The 21574-nt window shown below is 39.5% G+C and overlaps 2 protein-coding genes across 5 annotated transcripts in view; both read left to right on the top strand.

Annotated features, from left to right (window-relative positions):
* Positions 1–7340: 7340 nt before the first annotated feature.
* On the top strand, positions 7341–13498 carry LOC117938176. 3 transcript variants are annotated; one of them, XM_034862651.1, is made up of 10 exons: positions 7341–7438; positions 7787–7852; positions 8700–8836; positions 9287–9392; positions 9561–9615; positions 11241–11329; positions 12261–12338; positions 12439–12543; positions 12663–12785; positions 13231–13498. In XM_034862651.1, the coding sequence occupies exons 1-10, from the start codon at positions 7349–7351 to the stop codon at positions 13273–13275; spliced, it is 894 nt and encodes a 297-aa protein (XP_034718542.1). In that variant the 5' UTR covers positions 7341–7348; the 3' UTR covers positions 13276–13498. The 3 variants fall into 3 exon arrangements, with proteins under 3 accessions (XP_034718542.1, XP_034718543.1, XP_034718544.1); XM_034862652.1 differs by lacking the exon at positions 7787–7852; XM_034862653.1 differs by lacking the exon at positions 12439–12543.
* A 2744-nt stretch (positions 13499–16242) lies between these two features.
* The window catches only part of anxa13 (annexin A13), a 7340-nt gene continuing 2008 nt past the window's right edge, over positions 16243–21574 (top strand). Inside the window, exons 1-10 of one of the 2 annotated variants that reach the window (XM_034862275.1) lie at positions 16243–16487; positions 17609–17684; positions 17786–17880; positions 18027–18194; positions 18351–18384; positions 19921–20000; positions 20246–20314; positions 20395–20496; positions 20824–20899; positions 21142–21254. In XM_034862275.1, coding sequence (XP_034718166.1) covers positions 16473–16487; positions 17609–17684; positions 17786–17880; positions 18027–18194; positions 18351–18384; positions 19921–20000; positions 20246–20314; positions 20395–20496; positions 20824–20899; positions 21142–21254 — 828 coding nt within the window. In that variant the 5' untranslated portion in view covers positions 16243–16472. Of the gene's footprint in view, positions 16488–17608; positions 17685–17785; positions 17881–18023; positions 18195–18350; positions 18385–19920; positions 20001–20245; positions 20315–20394; positions 20497–20823; positions 20900–21141; positions 21255–21574 lie in introns of both variants that reach the window. The other variant, XM_034862274.1, reaches the window with a different exon arrangement.

The raw sequence follows: 21574 nt of genomic DNA, 5'->3' as shown, positions 1-21574 counted from the left end.
TATTTTTTTGGGGCTCTTGAAGAAAACGGTGACGTCGCTGTTTTTAACACAACTAAATAGCTCTTATAGGTGGATTGTTTCTCCAACAAAGGGAAACGGCCATCAGAGAACACAAGACATGACACCATAAACTGCTCAATAAATTAGAGATTCAGAGTCCTGGAACCAGGAATTTCACAGATCTCACACTTTTGGCCACACTCCCTTTCCTTTTTTTATATGAAATAAAGTGGTTTTGATCATTCAGCTAAATTGCAAGTTGTTTAGTTAGTCTGATCAGACTTTGTTATGGCAATGTCGTCTTGTTTCCAGATCTTAGAAATTTCTTTGAGTACAAAAATAAGTTTTTATTAAGCGGACTTATATTTTAATTTAAAATATAATGATAATAATAATAAAAATGCTATGCTGCCATTATACAATGGCAGTCTGCAGTTTTTTCTTTGTTTCTGTTTTGAAACCGAAACAAACAGCAGCGTAATGCATGTTTTTCCCAGTTTAATGCAAGTACAGCCCCATTGAATAATTAAGATGATCGATTAGAATTAAGTTTAGCAGTGTGGTTATCAATTAATAATCTGACTAAACCTTTTTAGGGTTTTGATTTGTTCAGTGTTTTGTATCAATATGTCCAAATATTCATAATGCGTTATCCAAGTGAAGTAATCTCCCACTTATATTTTAAACAATAACTGCAGTCGTGATGAAGACTTTGTATCGATATAGCCTCTACAGTACTTTATGGTATCTTGTGAGAATCACGTGTTATCACTAAATGTTGTCACTGATTGTAGTTATCTATAAGTGCTGTCAAATTCTTCAATACCTGAGCTCTGTAGGAGTCCTTACTAACTGATAAAAATTTGATTGAACCTCCGCCATTGACCAAGACCTGTTGGGGGCTCGTCTGAACTATTTAAAATGTGGAGCTTTATGAGCTCCTTTAACAGTGTCTAAGTAGAGCTGTCAACGTGCATGGATTGATTGTAATGATTTTGATGGATCTATGTAATTTTCATGGACCATATGTTTTCCGCCATCCATCATAGCATAGCGAATGCTGCATCATACCAAGGGACCGTGGATATGGTATGACAACAACTACATTTCAAAAGCCTTTATTTATTTATAAATGACTATGGAATCACTGCCACAGTGGATTTGTACTGCTCCGGGTGATATGCTGTATATTTTAAAAGCGAGCCCTTGTCCTTGTAGGAAAGCTATTTCAAATGAGAAGATGTGTTTATTTCATTGTAATTATTTAGAAATTTCAACACCTTAGATTCAGCTCATACAGGCTCTAAAACAACTATGAACTATACCCATAACGAGCAATATATTATGACAAGCAAAGTAGGTATTTTTTCTGATGTCAAAACTTGGTTTATTAGGGCATTTGTGTATAAAATTGTACACACTGGGGCCATGAGATTTATATCAGATATATCATATCAGAGGTCGCTGGAACACAAAGAAACGTGATTGCAGTTATACTGTCAGAGCAGAAAATAAGAACAATGCAATATCCCACCGTTACACTATGGAAGACATCACATTCTCAGTTCAGTCTACTCCTTTCTCACAGCTAGGATGCTTTCTGCAGCATCCCTCAACTCAGTCAGTCCACAGCTCTCTGTGTGTTAACACAAAAACCAGTGGCTGTTTCTCTGCAGACTATCATTGTGTTTTATCCGTATTATCAATGAGTCAGTAATAGTCTGAAACTCAAATTGAGATCATTATTCTTCTTGTACCATCTTGACATAGACGACCGTGTCTTCTAGCTTTTTGTCCACCAATCAGATCTTTGACTTTAATGGTGCGTTCCGTTGGCTAGCTGCTTTCATTTAAGCCTCTCTTTTCTTGTGACCAAAGTCACCTGATGGCAAACACGAATACTACTATTGCTACTACTACTATTCAATGCTGTAACGTCGTATATCTTGCTCTTGTGGCTTCTGCATGAATTCAAGAAAAAAAATAGGACCAACGTTTCACTGCCCTTGATAGAACAAAAAAAAGAAAAAAATCTTTTATGGACTGTTACAAGTTATAGTGAGTGATACTGTCCCTAACCCACTGTATAATGTTCTTGTTATAACTATTGCTCTATGACAAGCTTATAGCATCGATATATGGGAAATTTGGTAGATTTATATTGTGTTAAATTGTGATAGCATGTACATAAAAGATACCTCCTCTGCAATAAATATTTATATGAAAATGAAGTGCATGCTCAGTGTGTTTCTGAGTGTTTTTACTACTACATCTCTGAACACGCGGGATGCTGATACAAGACACTCCCATGAAGCATTTTTGCTTAGTAGTCATCCCTGTCTCAGGTGTGTTTAGTTTGCCTATTCCTCATGTAGACATGCAGTTGGAGAAGCAATGGCTTCTAAAAGCCTCATGCATCATAACCACTTTAGGATATTCGCGTCTTGGCGATTGTCCTGAAATGCTTTCATCACTTGATTACAGTCTTTTGGACAATGGCGGCTCTGCAGGAAGCGAGAGACACAAGATGCTATCAAATGCTGACTCCAGACCCCTGCAGGAAAAAAACGAGCACTGCTATTTTGCAATCCCAAAATAGTTATTGGCCAAACTGACATTATTTATTCCCTGAGCCAATGGGGAAATCATTTCTTGTTCCATTAATTAACACTAACACTCGACCCTGTGAATTTGACATTATGAGCAGTGCATGAAATTGACAGTGTCTGCACTATCACAAGTGCTTATGTCTCTGTCTACTTGTGAATATGGCAGTGATTCAGCCAAATGACATTGCTAAAGGGTACTGCGTGAAGCAAACTGGTTAGCATTGATTCCTGTTGACAAAAGCCCATTTGGAGCCTTTCTAATAAAAAGAAGATCAATACAGGTTGCTGCTGGGAACTAAAATAAAGAAACGTCAAAGAAGGAAACAGATGAATTGTGACAGGGAGATATGGCAGCTATTGATGTTCCATTTGATATTCATTGTGGCGAGATGGCAGTCTTTCCATAAAGAAAGATTAAATGGAACATGTAAAGCACATACAGTATATTAGATATTTTTATTATAATGTAGTGAATGTGAGAGGGTCATTTGTAATAATGAACCTACAGAATATTGTCACATGAATCTGCAGCTTCCTTTGGCTTTATGCAGCTATATATTGAGTTTCAGTACGGCTGCAACTTCACGGTTAACTTGGACTTTTATGAATTTATATTGCACCTTTTGTGCAAGCGTGCAGCTCAATGTGCTTCGCAGAACGAAATCACAATAATCACAAAATAAAGCAGATGAGAAAAAAGCTTTTGGGATGCTTTTATATAGACCTTAGTGGTCCCCTAATACCAGATCTGAAGTCTCTTTCCCGAAATTCAGCCTTGGTGCAGAATTACAATCACTAGAGCCAGTCCCACAGTGAGCTTTCACAGGCCGTGCCATTTCTGTGTCTGTAGCTTTAAATGCTAGTGAAGAGAAGAGAGACAGAGCAATGTGGAGGGTGGGGGTGTGGCCTTGACCAACTGCCATGCTTTGCTCGTTTGCAAGCCATGATGTCTCTTGATCATGGGGGGGTCAGATTCTCTGGGTGGACAAAGCAGAGAAAGGGGAGGTAACCTTTCCCCTCATAACGTCATAAAGGGAAGATTCCAGATCGGTCCATCTGAGCTTTCATTTTCTCAAAGGCAGAGCAGGATACCCAGGGCTCAGTTTACACCTGTCGCTATTTCTAGCCACCATGGGCAGGCTGGGGCAACTCATAAATATGTTAAAAAACACCTCATAAAGTGAAAATGTCATGGCATGGGACTTTTAGAAACAGAAAAGCAGTGGAGCAACTTAGTGATCTGGCTAGAACATAAAATGAAAGAAAATCACTGATGTCTGGAGGAGCATGTTAATTTAAAGCTTTGTAAACATTGTGGTTCACTCTCACTTCTATCATGGTGTTGTTTTCGGCCGTAGCAGACAGCCAAAAACGAAAAAACTCTAAAAACCCACCTTACACTACCTGCTCAGCAGCAAACAGCAGACAATTCCCTCGCAGCTGGATCTTGCAAATGGCCTGCAACTGTTGGTATTAAATGTCTAACAAGCACCCACATAAAAATAACAAAAAAGTGTCATTTATACAAACATTTTTAAATAACAGAAAGGTTCTAAAGACAGAAACTCTCTTTATAATCTCTTTTTTCCTGTAACTGCCACCTCATGCCAAAGACACACCCAATATTCTTTGCAAGAGTCCTCTGGATCTCCCTGTGGTGCATGTCTTTTCGAGACACATCCTCCATCGTGGCAGGACATATTTTTATACCTCAGTGCATGAATCACAGCCTTTTTTGTGGCGGGGCCATGTGGTCAGAGATGGACGGCGGCGGGGAGGAGGACGGACAGGAGATGAGAGGAAGCTGATCACTTTGGCGCAAGCCAGCATGCTTCGTTGCTGACTCATTTGTCTTTTAGAAGTGGGGACAGGAGGGGTGGGGGGGTGGCGGGCGGCATAGGGGGCGGTGGTGGGATGTGTCTTGGTGGACTCATGACTCATGAGACAAATAAGGGTTGTGTGTGTGGGGTGCAACTGGTGGGAGACGTCCAGATGTGGTAACCCACACACACACACGCTATACAAAATAATTACAAGTGTAGAAGTCTTGTGTTCTTGTTTTGCACCTGGCAATCACAAGGACTTCAATACCTAGAAATCATGAAGTTTGTTTTACACCAAAAATGTGAACTTACCCTTTAGGTAATACCTCTAACACAACTTGATTTGGTTTAAATGTTTGCCTGATTTGGAGAGAGCATAGCCTCCTGTGATGCTCGAAGCATTGTAGCAAATACAGTCTTGTTAAACGTTTGACCTCAGCCAGTAGGCAGATCGCCACCCACAAGCCCGTGTGTTCCTCCATCATCTGAAGTCACGCTCTGGTCTGAACTCCTACACAAACTTTCCCTGCCTCAGTGGTGGCTTCATCATTCCAGGAGCCCCTGGTGAATACATGACTCACAGAGAGCCTCTGATACGCTCCTCTTCCACCTCCACAACTGATCCACACTGCACGCATTAACACATTTATGTATTTGCAATTCAGCATCCTGCAGGTGCACACTCACAGTTCAATTCCTTACGCATGAATAGGTCGGCCAATGACAAAATTCAAACCTTGAACATGTCGCTTTGCTGATGTGTTATGCAGGTAGATCAGCTATTAGCACATATGCTGACGCAACTGTGGAGGACTGGCAAGCTAATGTCAAGAAAAAAACATCCATAAACATGCATGTGCAACAGACTTCACCAAGACTGACATTTACACCTTTTAATCACATCTTCTAGACCTTTTAAGGATTAATCCAGAGGAACAATATCTTCCAAATTTGATATGTATATAACGCCTGAAACAGAACAAAAAATACTTTTATTTGGATTAAGATGTGTACTTCCTCCCCATTTTGACACCCTTTCTCCTTTCTGTATTTCTGTATCCTTCAACCATTTTCTGTTGACACGTCTCATTCTTTCACTGTTGGAGGGTCGGGCGGTTGAGCAGCAGCAACCGTACTCCATGCAGGATTTTGGTGTGTTGTTAATTCAGAAAAAAAAGCAGATTTTTTTTTTCAGAATTTTTGGATAATATTTTTTTTTTTAATTGCAAGTGAATGCCTTAAGCTTCCGTACTGAATAGAAAAAAATATGCAGTATTGTAAAAATGTGTGCTGAAACAATTAGTAAGAGCCCTATTGGAAGAAACCTAATTGACACCAGTAGGCTACTTGGTTCCACTTTCTCAAATGAGACTGTGCTGCTTCTTTTTTTCATTGTAAACGGTCAACTATCAAGGGTGAAAAGTCTAGTTGGGCTAATGGGGGAATAGCTGTCAGGTGATTGGAGAACTGGTGAATTTAAAAGGCGGTAACTATTGATTTATGTTTCATATCTATAGTTCCCGCCTTTTCAAATGGAGGGAACACTCAGAGGACGAAGGGGGGGTGGGGAGAAGACCGGCAGGGTCTGACATGACGCCAAAGGCTGGTGCATAAACAGGGTGATTAATCAAATGCAGATAATTGTGGAGATGAAGTAGCAGTTGGAACACATTGGGCTTAATTGTGATGAGCAGTTCTTCCTATTTTCTGACATTTTAACAGACTACATTATTCAAAAATGAAAAGATGGATGGATAAAAAACATGCCCTATACAAATTCTAATAATAGAATTAATCCTACCCAGTTCCCAAAAACAGACTCTGTATGAATAAAATCAAGGACAATTCTAAAATAAGATGAGCCTCCATTTGGCACCTATTCATGATTAATTGCACAAAATTATCATAAACTCAAAAGGCTAATAGGCAATTTATCTGGTCAGGATGAGGCCGCCTTTGTCTCCTATGTGATATCAGACCAACTTTGGGTAATGACTTTGGCCCAGACCGATATGCAGTATTTTTTGGAGATGAACTCTTCAAATGTTGGCAACCAAGGTGGCATTAATCACTGGGCTCCAGTTTATAAGTCAAATCAAATCTAAACTGCTTATCCAAGGAAAATGATGCCAGTAACAGCGACTTCTGGTCCTGTACAATACAGCTTTACTGTCATTATCTCTGCTGCAGACAGTATTAACTACAATTATTTAAAATCAGTCCCTGCGTACAGTACGTGACGGGAGGCTGGGTATTTCCTGTGCACAATGTGAAACCCCTTGCGTTCCCTATTGTAGGAAAAAAGAGAGCCTTTGTCCCAAATGGTGAGTCCTCCCTGCATGCAACCCTCTCCTACATGGTGGGGAGGGAGCCTCATGACATATCTCCCAATAAGGGAAGCCCTTCAGACACGTGTGCTGCCTGAGAGGAGTCTGCCTGCGGCCTGCAAGACCCTCCAAGTTACAAATCTCCAATCAGACAATATACTACATAAATGTCAAATCACATACTGTACACTGATCGACACACACACACACACACACACACACACACACACACACACACACACTCCCACACACACCAGCTGTAAATTTGCAGCACATCTTTGTGTTTTTGTGTGAGTATAGGCCTTAGTGTGTGTACGTGTGAGTGTGTGTGTGTGTGTGTGTGTGTGTGTCTGTGTGTGTGTGTGTGTGTGTGTGTATATCTGTGTCTTGGTGTGTGTGTGTTTGCAGTGTCTCTTTCAGTGTCACTGTACAACAACAACAATAACACTACAAAGACGTATAAAATATGACCAAGAAAATGTAACATAAACATTGGCCTACTGGGTATTTAAAGTTGCTGAGAGTCGTCGCTCGGCTCCGCCCCGCCCCCTAGCGACGGGAGAACTCTACGTCGTGACGTCAGTGGAGGATGACGTGTTTTCGTCATCATTCTGCTGATTTTAAATGTTTACAGATAAAGTTTGACCGCTCACAGTCTGCTCGAACCATCACATCAACGGTAAATATGTCTCAACAGTTCAACACCACATGTCGCGGTTATGATGGTTTTGGGTTTATTAAGCTCCAAAATCTAAATCTGTATTTAAATGTAATGTTTATTTTCGGAAATGACAATCTGCAGGAAAACACCAAATAAACGCAAAGATCGATTCAAAGTGAAGAGAAACGTTAGCAGAAGTTGCATTAATTCAATCTGTGTAGGCGTGTAACTCTCATTGTTGTCACTATTAACTAGATAGATAGATAGATAGATAGATAGATATGCTTTATTCATCCCGAAGGAAATTTTAGTAGTAGCCTACTTATGCATTATCTTGTTGATGCCTATCTGTTTATCTCTATCTAGAACACCATGGAATGGGACGAGAAGTCACCACCACATTGGCATCAGTGTCCATCTGGATCAGCAGTGGTTTGTACATGTGTAGGCTGTTGCTTTATTCATGTGCAATGGAATGTATTTGGTGGGGGGGGGGTGGGGGGGATTTTAATTTGCTCCTTCCACTTTCTCTGCCACTTGTTTTCTCCAAGGAACAGCCCCATTCACTGATCCCCTGTGGGGCTGCTACTACTGATTATTTTCATTATCAATTCATCTGCTGAATATTTTCTAGATTGATCATTTGGTCTATAAAATAAATAAAACCCCAGTTTCTCTAAGTCTGAGGTTTTGCCAGTCCAAAGATATTCCAGTTTTAATATGATAGGTTGTAAAATAAGATAAGATTGCATTTATTAATCCCGCACTGGGGAAATTTATGTGCTACAGCTCAAAAGAAAAACTGTACACACATCAGAATAACACAAATACATGTTAAGTAGACATAGGCAAAACAATATACATTACCTATAAGAAATAGAAAATAGAATTAGTTAAAATAATAATAGTAATATTAGTAACCTCATGTAGGGGGGCAGTATGACATCTTTATATTTAAGAAGCTGAAAAAAGCTTTTTCTGCCATTTTTGCTAAGTAATTACTTAATAATCATAAATAGTAGGCGATTATTTTTCTGTGTATCGACTTATTAGTTGACTAATTGTTCTCTGGTAATCCCCTATAGATTGTTTATGTTGTGCTTGGAAAAATAAATCTGTTAACTGACCTTGTAGTGTCAGATTACAGACATTTTGAGGTGCAAGTAAAAGCACCGTCCGTTCTATTTCAGCCTGGTAGTTATAATTGCGAAAGAAAAAAAATTGCGTATTTCTCCACAAATGTTTATGACATCGTGGCCTGGCTTTGTGATATCAAAAGGGCAGGAGAAATGTGGAGGTGAAAAGGGACGAGTCCAGCAGTGACAGGGTGGAGTTGAGGATGGGGGTGAAAACATCCAAACCCGAAATGTTGGTCGAGCTTTCTTCGGGCTTGTGTGAGGACAGTGAAGCCTTCAGGTGAGAGACATAACAACACGTTCTTCAACACCAAAGATGTACTTCTGCTCAGTAAATTAATAGATAGATAGATAGATAGATAGATAGATAGATAGATAGATAGATAGATATTGATCCCAATATAATGGGAAAATTTAGTGTACAGCAGCAAAATCTGTCACACAGCACAGACTATAAATATAAATGAAATACTAGGATACAATATACATACATAGAATATACATGAAATAATTATAGGATAAAATAAAAGAACAAAAATTTTAAAAAATACAAGTTGGGAATACAAAAATGTGCAAAGTTCTGCTTATGGGGTTAAGTCCGGCCTCTTCATCACAGCGATGATGAACATGAGGATGATTATGGCCTCAACACTTTTGCAAAAAGCAGAGGCATCACGAAAGGACAAAGGCAGGTCCACTCATCTAATAATCCAATTTGTTCTGATTTCAGGTGCAGAAACGGCCTTTTTGAATCATCATCACCACTCTGTCTTTCACCAGCGACTGCGGCAGCACAAACACAGATGCCAAGCCCGAAGCCCAAGGCCAGGATGCAGGTGAGTCACAGCCATACCGACGTGTGTAAATGAAGGCTAATCGAGCGTTCATTCAGAGGAAATAAACAAAAAAAACTGGCTTTCATTTGACGTCACCGGTCTTAATCACTCAATTATAGCAATTTCCAGAAGGTAAGTGTGCTTTATCTTCACTGTTTCTGCCTCCAGGTAGCATGCAGGCAGCTGACTGACAGGAACGAGGCGGCCTCTCTCAAGGACCAATGTGAGATCATTCACACACTGTTAGTCATTCACTCTCAATCATTTGTGCTGGAAATATGAATCATACTCTGCGTGTGTGCAATGTGGTATTCATGATGTTTAACAATACTCAAAAGAAAAGACAACACGAGGACAAACAAGGTAAAATGAAACTTTATTGCAAGTAAGAGGCATCTGAAGGCAATTTAATAAGTATGACATGAGCAAGAAAACAAAAAAGTATGCTGACATGACGTGGGGAGATCATTAAGGAATTGTTTTCTCACTTTGGTGTGAAAGAACTTGACTGGTCCTGAGCCCTGATCTCAGTCAGTGGTGATCTTGGATCACATGGTGATGATCGAAAGCCTCTTCATGAAACTTCATTCAATCATTAACTCAAGCGCTGCCAAGAATGAACTTTGGAATTCAACTAGTATGAGCTGTCATTACACTTTACAGAAGCAACTGCCTCAATCATGGACTACAAATATGCACAATGACCGTAAATAAGCTTGCGTGAACATATAATCCCAGTGTTGGTAAAACAGTGAGAACGTAATGAATATACAGTCGGTACTATGTAGTATATAACAATGAAATACCTACCAGTGTTATACTTGCTCTGAGTTTAATTTGAAATAAAGAAGACAGGAGTTTATGGTTAATGGAGAACAGAAATGAGATTAATTCCCCATTACAGATCACTGAAGTAGTTATATCATCAAGCTGACTTGCTTGTATGACAGTACAACCCCCCCCCCCCCACACACACACACACACACACACCTCCACTCACGGACAGCGTGAAGATGAGTCAGCCTCATAGTACAACTTATAATGAGTGCGCTTTACTACAGTGGGAGCCAAATGGATAACTCATAGAAAGGCTTTTTGGAGGAGACCGTCTGGGTTACAAAATAGATTTATGGATTCTTGTTATGCGAGTCCCTGCTTTTTCTGGGCCATGCTATTTAGGTTTGGAATTTAAAACATATTTCACCAAAGAGGAATTTAGGTTCAAATCATATTGTGTTCAGAAAGGGGGCTTGAATTTCTCAATATATGCTAAAGAGAGTGGATGACAGAGAAAGGCAAGGATCAAAAGTTAAGCTGTAGTTTGCACCAGATACTGTTGTGGCTGTAACAAACCCCTATATTTATTATTAAATTAATTGTAATGTTATTTTTTTGTCTATTCAATATCAGAAACAAGTTTTAGTGACAACCTCAAAGTGCATGTTTTGTCCAACAGCTATCCAAAAACCAAAAAATATTGCATTTACAATGAAAAAAAGCAGCAATCCTCACATTTGAGAAGCCTTTAAAGATACAGTAGGTAAGTCTTATAAATATAGATTTTTAACTTTCTATCATATTTTCTGAAACTGACCTTATGTTTGAGTAGAACTACATTAGGCAGGCCATTTAAAAAGGCCCCACCTACAGTCTGTAGTGCAATTTGTAAAACTCCACCGCTCCCTGTTCAGATGCACCAACCAAGGTCGGGGGGACAAAATTTTCACCTATTATTTTGCTGCTCCATTACTCTAGATATTCTCACACATACAAGGGTATACACAACGTCAAATCCTATCCTATCATTTTGGTTGAGTTGACTGTTTCCTGTTTATTCTGTTTCCTCAGCTCCTCTGCCGTTACTAACACTCAAAGGGACTGTAAGTCTGGCAAGCACTGACCCCAGGAGGCCCTCCTCGGTTCATGCATCCATCACTGTATGTATAGCTAAAATTGCTGCTGTTACTTTTTGTTTGCAGCTGATAAGTATTAACAAATCCAACAAAAAGCCCAAACCACAATGTGTTAGTCTGTCTCTCGATACTTTCTGACTTTCCCAGCCTGTCTCTAGCTCTCAGCCACAAGAACATTGGTTCCCACTGAATCATAAAAAAAAAAAAAAGAATTACTCAAACAAGAATCATACTCTTGTTATGGACTATTTTTTGGAAGAGGATTATTACGTATTTTAGGGACGGTGTACTGCATGGCCCATAATAAACCATAGTGGCAGTGTTCATTTGTGTGAAGGATGATGTCATCCATTTATACTTACTGTGAACGTTTGCAAATTTCTGCATAAAAAAACAGTTCTAAAAAAAACTGCACAGCACTTTCATTTTAATTCAAGTATATTGTACACGTTTTTTAAAATATTTTTGTGTTAATTTTGTTCTACATATGTCTCTTGATTTTTTTTGCATTACTTGCTTATATTGTTAATTTCATTTTCACTCACTTTGTTTGTTATGCACCAAAGCAATTTCCTTCTATGTGAAAACCTACTTGGCCTACTTAATCCAGATTCTGATTCTGATCCAGTGCAGCAGTGCGGCTCACTGATGCTTTTTTATTAGTTTTGGGATAACAATGGAGCTCCACAGCACAGATGAATTAAGTACACCCGGCTACATAGGCAACACTTGTTAGCAGGAGCAATTCATTGCTGGTTTTGTCTTTTCGTGGGATTTTTTGGCAATAATAAAAAATATTTATAGGATCTTACCAGACCTATTTTTAGAAAGTTTAAACTGTTGTTAGTGAATAAGACCACTAGATGGAGATGTTGATCCATGTTCAGCTGTGATTAGAACTCAACAGCAACTTAGGCAGAGCAAGCAGGTTGTGCTGAGAGTCTGTTTCTTCCAGGGAAAAGCTTCAGTATCAACTGCTCTACTACAAGGAGCACGGAGATTGAACGGGAGGTCGGCTAGTGTCACCAGAGAGGTCACTAGATCATTTTTCCTCTGCATAAAGAAACCCAACATTACTAAATGTTCTTCCTAACAATGTTCTTGTGTCACATTTGTTTCATGTATTTCTTTAGGAAAACAAAAGTAATCAATATTACAGAGACCTTACCCGGCAGGTAGAGGAGAGGAAACAGCAGTTGGAAAGGGAGAAAAGTAGAAATGCTGTTGAAGAACAAAAGGTTACTTTATAAAATAAAGAATGTAATAAAGGGTTAATTAGGCCTCTCTTCTTTCAAAACAAGATTGATGGTAGATTACTTATGTATTAATGGTGTCACAATTCTCCTGCCATCTGCAGCACATTGACACCATGCAGTACACCATGTGGGGGATGCCGGGATGTGGCGCCCCAAACTACCACCTGAGCACAGTGAAACGGACCAAAAGCCTCAACGATGCCGGGATTTTACCCCAGGAGCAGGTAAACAATGCAACGTCTATCTGCCGAGCATTGTTTCATGCAACAAAAGCCTAGTGTACTCAGGAGGTCTACTGATCACACTGGCTTTGACAGAAAAGAAACTGAAAGAGAGTCTGCAGCCACGTGAATCCTTCTGTTACATGAGGATTGTAGTGCTGTTAACATCATGCACAGTACTATCTCTATGGTCATTTGGGGTAGAAGTGGTAGTTCTCTTGACAAGAATCTTTTTGTAAGTAAAACTCTGTTCTGGCCTCGTTTCCACACATTGCATTCTTGTTGCTGTGAAAATTCAAACCTCTGTCTGTGGCTCTTAACAGTAGGAGCTGTGCAGGCTCTAAACAAGTTGTGTTTGAGTTCTAAACATGAGTCTGGGTTTTCAGCCAGCATCACATTACAACATGTCTCTTTGGCTGGCGCATCTGAATGCTGTCTTTGTTTCCAGACCCGTGATAAAGGCTTTAGTGGGACCCTCTTCCACCACCTGTGAAATGAGACCATAACATCCCCAATCCGGGACCACTGCGAGCTACGGAGCAGCCAGGCAAATAACACTCTCTGACTTTTGTCTTCAAGTAATGTTAACTTTGCAGCCATGGACATGTTTGGGCTGTTTCAGCAGCAAATTCTGATGGTGGCAAAGACAGAATGTCAATAAACTCAGACCAAGAGAACAGAAACATGTAGAGTATGAACAACTCGAGAACATGAAACAAGCTGAGTGTGTTGCAGCAACATTTTCCACTTTGCATAACACAAATGGACTTAAGTTCTGCATCGATTCTTCTCGAGGGGTATGATAGTGTGAGAGTGATTTGAGCAGAACTATAAAGCAATGGATTTAAATCCCTCAGGGCAAGTCAACCCACAGTTTGCATGCAGGAGTCAGTGATTTAGGATTACTGTATGCTTCCGTTTAGCTGGGGGACTTAGAAAAGATAGATTTAAATAAGAATGGTCAAAATCAAAGCAGCAAAAGAGGCTGAAATATCCTGTCTTTTAGTCTTTAGTGTGAGTCAAGCTTCAAAAACACTGACACCTGATACAATTCCCATAATGCAAGTCAACAGCAACAAAGTCAAGTCCTTTAATAATTGCTAGAAAGTATATAGTATTGCAGCAGTCAAGTTCAGGTTAAGTGTTAAAAGAATAGTTTGGTAGACAATTTAGTGAGATGAGAATAGGATACCCCTCTCGTTATCTGTATAGTAAATGCCAAGCTAGAAGCAGCACCAGTCTAGTTTAGCTTAGCAAAAATACTGGAAACAGGGAGAAACAGCCTGCTGGCTCGGTCAAAAAAACACCTACGCAAAGCTAACTAGCCAGTTTAACGAGGGGCATCAATCTCCTCATCTACATCTCAGCAAGAAAGCAAATAAGCACGTTCTCCAAAAATGTGGAACTATTCCTTTAAATGTTGTTTTGTGTGGACTAACTCTACAGCTCTGGTGTTAGGAGGGGCTGGGAATCAAATCAGAAACCCTATAATTACAGGACATGTCCAACAACGGAGCTGCATGATAGAGCAACAATCCGAGGTTAAAGTTTGATTAACACACAAACACACACACACACACACACACACAATGCAAAGCAAAGATTGATTGCTGGAATGTTTGAGATTACATCAGCCTACACAGTTCAAAAGTTGTCTTGCTACAGATTTAAATCCTACTGATGAAATGAATATGTTGTTACTGTAATTGAGTCACACCTTGCTAGTATATATATATATATATATATATATATATATATATATATATATATATATATATATATATACATTCTGCTAGAAACAGCTACATTGTTTGAATAGATACTTTGGCCAAAACGTTTCACTGATTGATCTTTCAGGTAATTTGCAGATAATTGCATAGTGAGGAGAGACGAAGAGATGACTCATCCTCGTCTAATTGCACGGTTTTGTTAGTGTGACGTAAAATGAACAGTTTACCCAGACTCAGCATGTATTAAGTTTTCTTAGGATAAAGGGCTTTATTGTGGAGGGCAGCAGCAGCTCTGCTCCTCAGTGGGTGAGTAATTATGATGTAGGGCTAGATGTAAGGGACAGTGAGATACCAATGGTTAGGCTGCTAGGTTGCTAATTATACTTGGAGCTCTAAATTTGGACCTCATTGGTCATTGTTGTCTCATGTAGACATTGTACACTAAAAGCAGAGAAACTTTTCAACAAGTTAGAACTGTATGTGCTTTTACTATTTTATAAAGGATATAAGGTTTGATGAAAAACGTATTTCATCAATGCGTTTGCTTCTCTGTGTCATGGAAGATCTGGAGTGTACAAAACGGAAACTTTCCAGCTGCATTTGCTTGAACAGCACCAGTTACCCCATGTGCAGAAAGGTCAGAGGTCATGGTCAGCAGTAGTACATCACCCCCGCAGAAACAGGGGATTCAGCATTTTGCTCAAAGACACAAAAAAAAGTAAAGTATAAGCCTGCTTTATACCCAAATTATCTATCAGTATTATATTTACTAATATACCTTGTAAGGAGTTTTATTTAGCTTTCACTGTATATTTTTAAACCACGTTCATAGTACAACAATGTAAAAAACTCCTTTACAAGTCAATTTGCACTGCACTGCATCTGCTGCACCATAATAAAAAATGAAACTTGATTTAAGAAAATACTTGAAACTGTTTAACTCAACAATAGACCAAAATGAAAATTAACAAAAGCTGCCAAAAAGTCTATGTGCATTAAAAAAAAAGAGTAAAAAATTAGAAGTAGCATGAAAATGGAAATACTCAAGTAAAGTACTTTTAAATAGATAAAATAAAGCACTTGTAGATTTGAACACAGGACTTGTACTTGTAACTAAGTATTTCTACGCTGTGGTACTTTTTAAAAAACTTTTTATTTATTTTTACAGCTATTAATTCCACTCAGAAACAATAGTCTTTACAAGGGGTCATAACATTCACACGCTCATTACGTATATGGTCAGGTCCACAGGAGAATATGTCCAGATGTACAAGGAAGAGAAGAAATGAAAAATAATGAACAAAATTGAAAATAAACAGAACAAACATAAACTTGAAACAAAACATGGGTTAAGTTCACCTGGCAGATCTAATCAGAGTTCTAACGGTCCTCCATCACCGTCACTATTTTATTTTATTTACAGACTCAAGGTCCAGATAAAAAGTACACACAATATTTACAACCGGGTTACTTAATGCTGCCCATCTTTCAATGAAAAGTTCCCCCTGTAAACTCAACAAATATGTAATTTTATCCATAGTGTAAATATTTCTTAACATTGTTAGCCATTCAGCTTGGTTTGGCAACTCCTTTTTAAGCCATTTTATTGCAGTTGTTTTATTTGCTGCTACCAGTAATATCTGTTATAAATACATTTTCCTACAGTGTATCAAATCTGGTTTCATCCCAAATTACTATCAGAAGGTCTCTAATCAGTTCAACATTAGCTGTGGTAGTTTTACTTGAGTAAAAGACCTGAGTACTGTTTCCACCCACTGACCCTGGATACTACAGTGATTGTGGATGGCAATGGTTAACGGTCCGTGGTGACGTCACATGCTGGATTCTGCTGCCTGCTTTGGGCCCGTAGACTTTTTTTGGGCCGCGGCTTATCAGGAGGACAAGCATCACAAACTAAGACTTTTTCTCACCAACCGCAGCCGGAAAACACATCCTCAAAATGGGCAACTGTCAAGTAGGTACCATTATCTGAAACAGTGTTCGCTAACAGTTAACAGCGCTATAACGGTTAACAGCGCTGACAGCCCACTAATGCGCCGTTAGAAACAGAACAACAACAGAAGTTGTGTTTCCGTTACATCTTTAATAATCAGCAGTCTGGGTCAAAGCTATAGTTTCGAGTCGACAGAGCAAGATTTAAAACCAAGATAAAGATTATAGCTAGAGCTTGGAGTTAAGTCCCAATAAAATATTGTTTTTATCGCTTATTTTACATCGTGGTTCGGATAACGCTTCGTTAGCTAGGCTAATTTGCGGTTAATCTATTCAACTGAAGTCGAGAGTAATGGTGTCAGATTCATAATACTTTTGGTGTTTCTTTAAATGTAAACGTCGCGAATGACACGGTGTGACAGAGCCGTGTCTGGGTTTACGCAGAGGAAAGGACCACTCCCCTGCGGAATTCATCATTGCACCGTTGTGTGTGTGCGTGTGTGTGTGGGGAGATGAATGAGTAGGCTCTCCGTGTATGTAGAGTCCATACGTGCATCAATGGTGAAGGGAGGGAGGGTCTGCCATGTTGGTGCCTCAATGTTAATGTATTGTTTTACCTCTTTGGCAAAATCTTAATCAAGCTACTCAAACCCGATTTATTTGATTCAAAATTGTATAGTAGAAGTGCTAAAAAGTACTCAAAAGCATCCAATTTCATGTAAAAAAATAATAATTATGATAACATAACAAAATAGTTTGTGTATAGCTGATTCTGTGAAGATTTTGTTAAGAGTTTACTATACATTCTTCTTGTTTTTGGACAGCAAGTGGCATTTAATTGTTTTTTTCAATGCGGGGGATGGGTATAGTTATTCTCAGACCCCTGTTGGCCCCAGAACAGCACTTTGGCTTATGCTGCTATTCGTGCGGCCCCAACCAAGTTTGTTTAAAGACTTCTGGCCTTGAATTCCTAAACCAAAGCATTGTGTCATCGTCCTCCCCTCCCCCATCGGCCAACTGTTCCCCCATTGCTATCACGAACCCCTTCTAAACTTCATTCAGATTGATACAATTAACTACATATTATAGTAATCTTATTTTTGCTTCATATTGTATCTACATAATCTTCTATTATTCTCCCAGCCCACTATCGTGCACTATGAGGATTTTGATGTTGTGGCTGACATTAAGGCCATCCGTAAAGCCTGCAAAGGATTTGGTAAGTTGTCAAATGTAATAGTAATGTCCCTGTAAATGTTAACTCGCATATTACAGTGTTTACAGTGCACTGCATCTGTCTTTGTATTGTCTTCTCTACAGGAACTGATGAGCAGGCCATCATTGACATCCTGGCAAACCGCAGCGCAGCTCAGCGTCAGGAGATTAAATCTGCCTATTTTGAAAAGTATGATGATGTGAGTGCCATTTTTTTATTCATAGAATAGCATATAATCTCTACAACAACACCAACCATTTTTTTTATAATTTCTTATTTGTAATGTATTCTCCTTTCTTCCCCTTTCACCAATCACAATTAAATGATCTTTCTCTGTGATAGGAGTTGGTGGATGTTTTGAAAAAAGAATTGTCTGGGAACTTTGAGAACGCCATCCTTGCCATGCTGGACCCGCCTGTCATCTTCGCTGTAAAGGAGCTGAGGAAGGCCATGAAGGGAGCAGGCACTGATGAAGACGTCCTGGTGGAGATCCTCTGCACCGCCACCAACGCTGTCAGTCACACATAATAAATCAAGAGTTAAAACCTCAACAATCTGTGTGCCGTTATGTTCAGATGATTTTTATCTTTTAACGATGAAATAAGTTTTTTGTATGTATTTTTATGTAAAATATTCAAACTTTGTATTCACTGTAATTGTTTCACACAGGACATTGCCATGTTCAAGGAATGCTATTTTCAAGGTAAGCCATTCCAAAAAATGATTTTTATTACTGCAAACATTTCTTGACATCTTACCCACTGTTGCTAAATGTCACTATTTCCATTTGTTGTATTATGAATCCTAGAGGAAATGGCTAAGGGTGACTCATTTGCATCCGTAAATACTGTAGCCTACTGTTCTTCTTGTCCGTTTGCTGTTACACTTTGTTTAGTCAAGGCCCATCCTGCTGCAACTTCCTGTTCACTAAAACACAGGGCTGATAGCTGATTATATTTACCAATATCTTCTTTTAGTACCCAAGGGTTTCTTAGCCTTTAGCCATGTGTGAAAGGAGTGCTTTAATTCTTGAAAATATATTCCAAACATAATAGTTTCTCACTGTCACTTTCTTTCTAGTAAGGCATTGTAAGGTTAATAATTAAATAAGTGACTGACTGGGGAAAAGATACTTTAGGTGCCTGTGCTTGCAACATTTTGAGCTTTTTGGGTTGCCAGCTGGTTGTCGTTAGCTTGCTTTTTGCTATGGTGAGATAGCTACAGAGGTTTGGTTGGCTAGCCTAGTATTAGCTGATGGTAACTTCCTGCTCATTATTCCTGAAGTTACTGCATAGCAATCATAGACTGTAAACAAAGATGTCGCGCTAGGCGCTCAACAGATCTGCTACCTTGCCTGGATTGGAGGACAGAATCTTGCTCCTCATTTCCCCATTTTTTTGCCACAGCTAATAAATTACCCAGACTTCTTCCATTTGATTGATGACTGTCCTCCAGAGTGATCAGAACTGCGTCCATGGCGACGCTCTGCTATTTATGGCAACAGTCTGTTATAAAGAATTAGCACACCACAGAATGTCATCGGACTCAACCAAGACATATAATCAGTCAGACTAAACAGACATAGTGCCATAAATTCTTGCTTAGTCTTGGACAGAATAGTGGCAACACTACAAGTATGACACCAACCTAGCCTTGAAATCCAGACCCAAATCCAAAAGATTAAAGGTCGGGCAACGAGAAATGAAAGTCGGCCACCTCGAGGGGCTGCACCAAGCATGCATTTAAAAATCTCGCTGCACGAAATTGGATAACACTACAACCAATCACAACAACACACGGGGTGACGTATCCAGAGCCCGATACGCTTAGCTACCAGCGGAGCTAATTGGTAGATTAAACTGTTGTTTGTCGTTGTTCAGCTCACCTCTGGCCCGCCTATTTCAGCTACACCAATGTGATTGGTGCAGCTAGGCTACGAGGGTATAGTTAATGAGCAGCATTATTCGATGCCAGAGTTACTCGCTGAGCAAATTCAAATTGTGCTCTTGCGAGAACTCTGGATTTCAAGGGTAACATCGACCAGCCCCCAGACCGAATATTGCATGCTGTTGTCAAGATCAGGGAAAAATGATACACTCATTACAAATTTAAAAACAGACTGCATGTGACAAACTTATATTGGATGGTACAAGAGTATCTAGTTGTGAGCTTCTGCTTTAAATACTGAGGCATGATATAAACAGTGTCACTTGTCCTTTTACTTTGTTTACATTTTTAGTGCATGAGCGTGATCTTGAAGCAGATATTGAGGGAGACACAAGCGGGGATGTAAGAAATCTGCTGACAGCTCTATTGCAAGTAAGTGGCCGTGAGTTTCTACTCCGCTGGTGTAACTAAATTCCCTCCGTCTGCTGTTGGACTGAAATCGAGCTCACTTTCGCTGTGCACAGTCGTTCCCTATGAATACACACACTCACACTGGCCACAATCCAGACACCCTCGTGAGAATGTGGCCAGTGTGTGTGTGTGAGGGCTTTAGTTGCTTCAGCAGAACAGAAAGGTCTCACTATGCAGCAAAGGTCATCTTACTTTTCGTCTTTCAGGGTAACAGAGATGAGAGTTATGAGGTGGATGAGGAATTGGCTGAACAAGATGCTACCTGCCTGTTTGAGGTAATGTTTCAATGTAATAATGAACTCATAACAGATTTATTCATCCTGAACAATGTTAATATTTGCGGTATCTGATGCAGGCTGGAGAGGGTTGTTTTGGGACAGATGAGTCCACTTTCAGCTACATCCTGGCCTCCAGAAATTACCTGCAGCTCCAGGCCACCTTCAAGATATATGAGCAGGTAGGTTTGGGTGTCATGCCGTCCATAGATAGCTGTAGTGATATTGCATATCAGTATATGTGACCTGATTTCATCTTCAGCCAGCATGTGAATATGTGACCTACTTCATCTTCAGCTAACATGTGAATTATTTGGTGCTGGTGTCTTACATTACGCTTAGGAAGTGTTTTTGGTTCTCTTGCACGTGCAAACAGACTGCAGTGCAGGAGGCTTTCTTGGGGCTTCAATTATAAGATTAGGAGGACTTTAGCTGACCTGGAAAATGAAACATTACCAGTTTAAGGCTTTGCCAGTGCTTTGATTCAACTAGTTATTTTCTCTCCATAGCTTTCTGGAACTGAAATTCTGGATGCTATTGAGAATGAGACTTCTGGGACACTGAAGAAATGCTACATTGCTCTTGGTAAGTAGGAGTTTCATAATGTGGGATAATAAAATGCAGTTTACTCCACCTATGAACTCAATTCAGACCTGAAATTAGTTTTATTGTCCAAGAAACATGACACAAAATCATAATGGTAAAATATAATACCACTATGAGTATAAACAATGTCAGAGGAAACAGTAGAGTAAATGGACTGTTTGGAACGTCTATACAGGGTGAACAGCAAGAATGTTAATGTAACCTTTCTTTCCTCCCCCTAGTGAGAGTCGCTAAGAACCCGCAGCTGTACTTTGCCAGACGTTTGCACGACGCAATGAAAGGAGCGGGCACTGATGAGGACACCCTTATTCGCATCATTGTGTGTCGCTCTGAGGTAACTGCATGAAGAGATCAAGTTGCCGAGTCAAATCTTCAAAGCGGTTTTCATTTCTTTTTGTGGGATAAGTTAGGTTAAAGGTCAATACCATTGAGGTTTGTTTTCTGCAACTCATTTTAGTATAGTTTAGCTACAGATACGACATCACAGCTCAGATCTCCAGATCTCGTACTTAACCACCACTTGAAGTTATTTGGTCAACATTTAATTTATTTACTATCGGGTAACAGAGAAAACAGGATATATATACAGTGGGTACGGAAAGTATTCAGACCCCTTTAAATTTTTCACTCTTTGTTTCATTGCAGCCTTTTTCC

Source organism: Etheostoma cragini, chromosome 22 (genome assembly GCF_013103735.1).
Source record: "Etheostoma cragini isolate CJK2018 chromosome 22, CSU_Ecrag_1.0, whole genome shotgun sequence".
Classification (NCBI taxonomy): Eukaryota; Metazoa; Chordata; class Actinopteri; order Perciformes; family Percidae; genus Etheostoma; species Etheostoma cragini.
Note: the sequence above shows the minus strand (reverse complement) of the source record. Positions and strands in the feature narration are given on the sequence as shown.

Coding starts and splice junctions, on each gene's coding strand:
- LOC117938176 (XM_034862651.1), top strand. CDS start 7,349: ATGACGTGTTTTCGTCATCATTCTGCTGATTTTAAATGTTTACAGATA. Junction 7,439..7,786: donor CTCGAACCATCACATCAACG/GTAAATATGTCT, acceptor ATCTCTATCTAG/AACACCATGGAATGGGACGA. Junction 7,853..8,699: donor GTCCATCTGGATCAGCAGTG/GTTTGTACATGT, acceptor TGATATCAAAAG/GGCAGGAGAAATGTGGAGGT.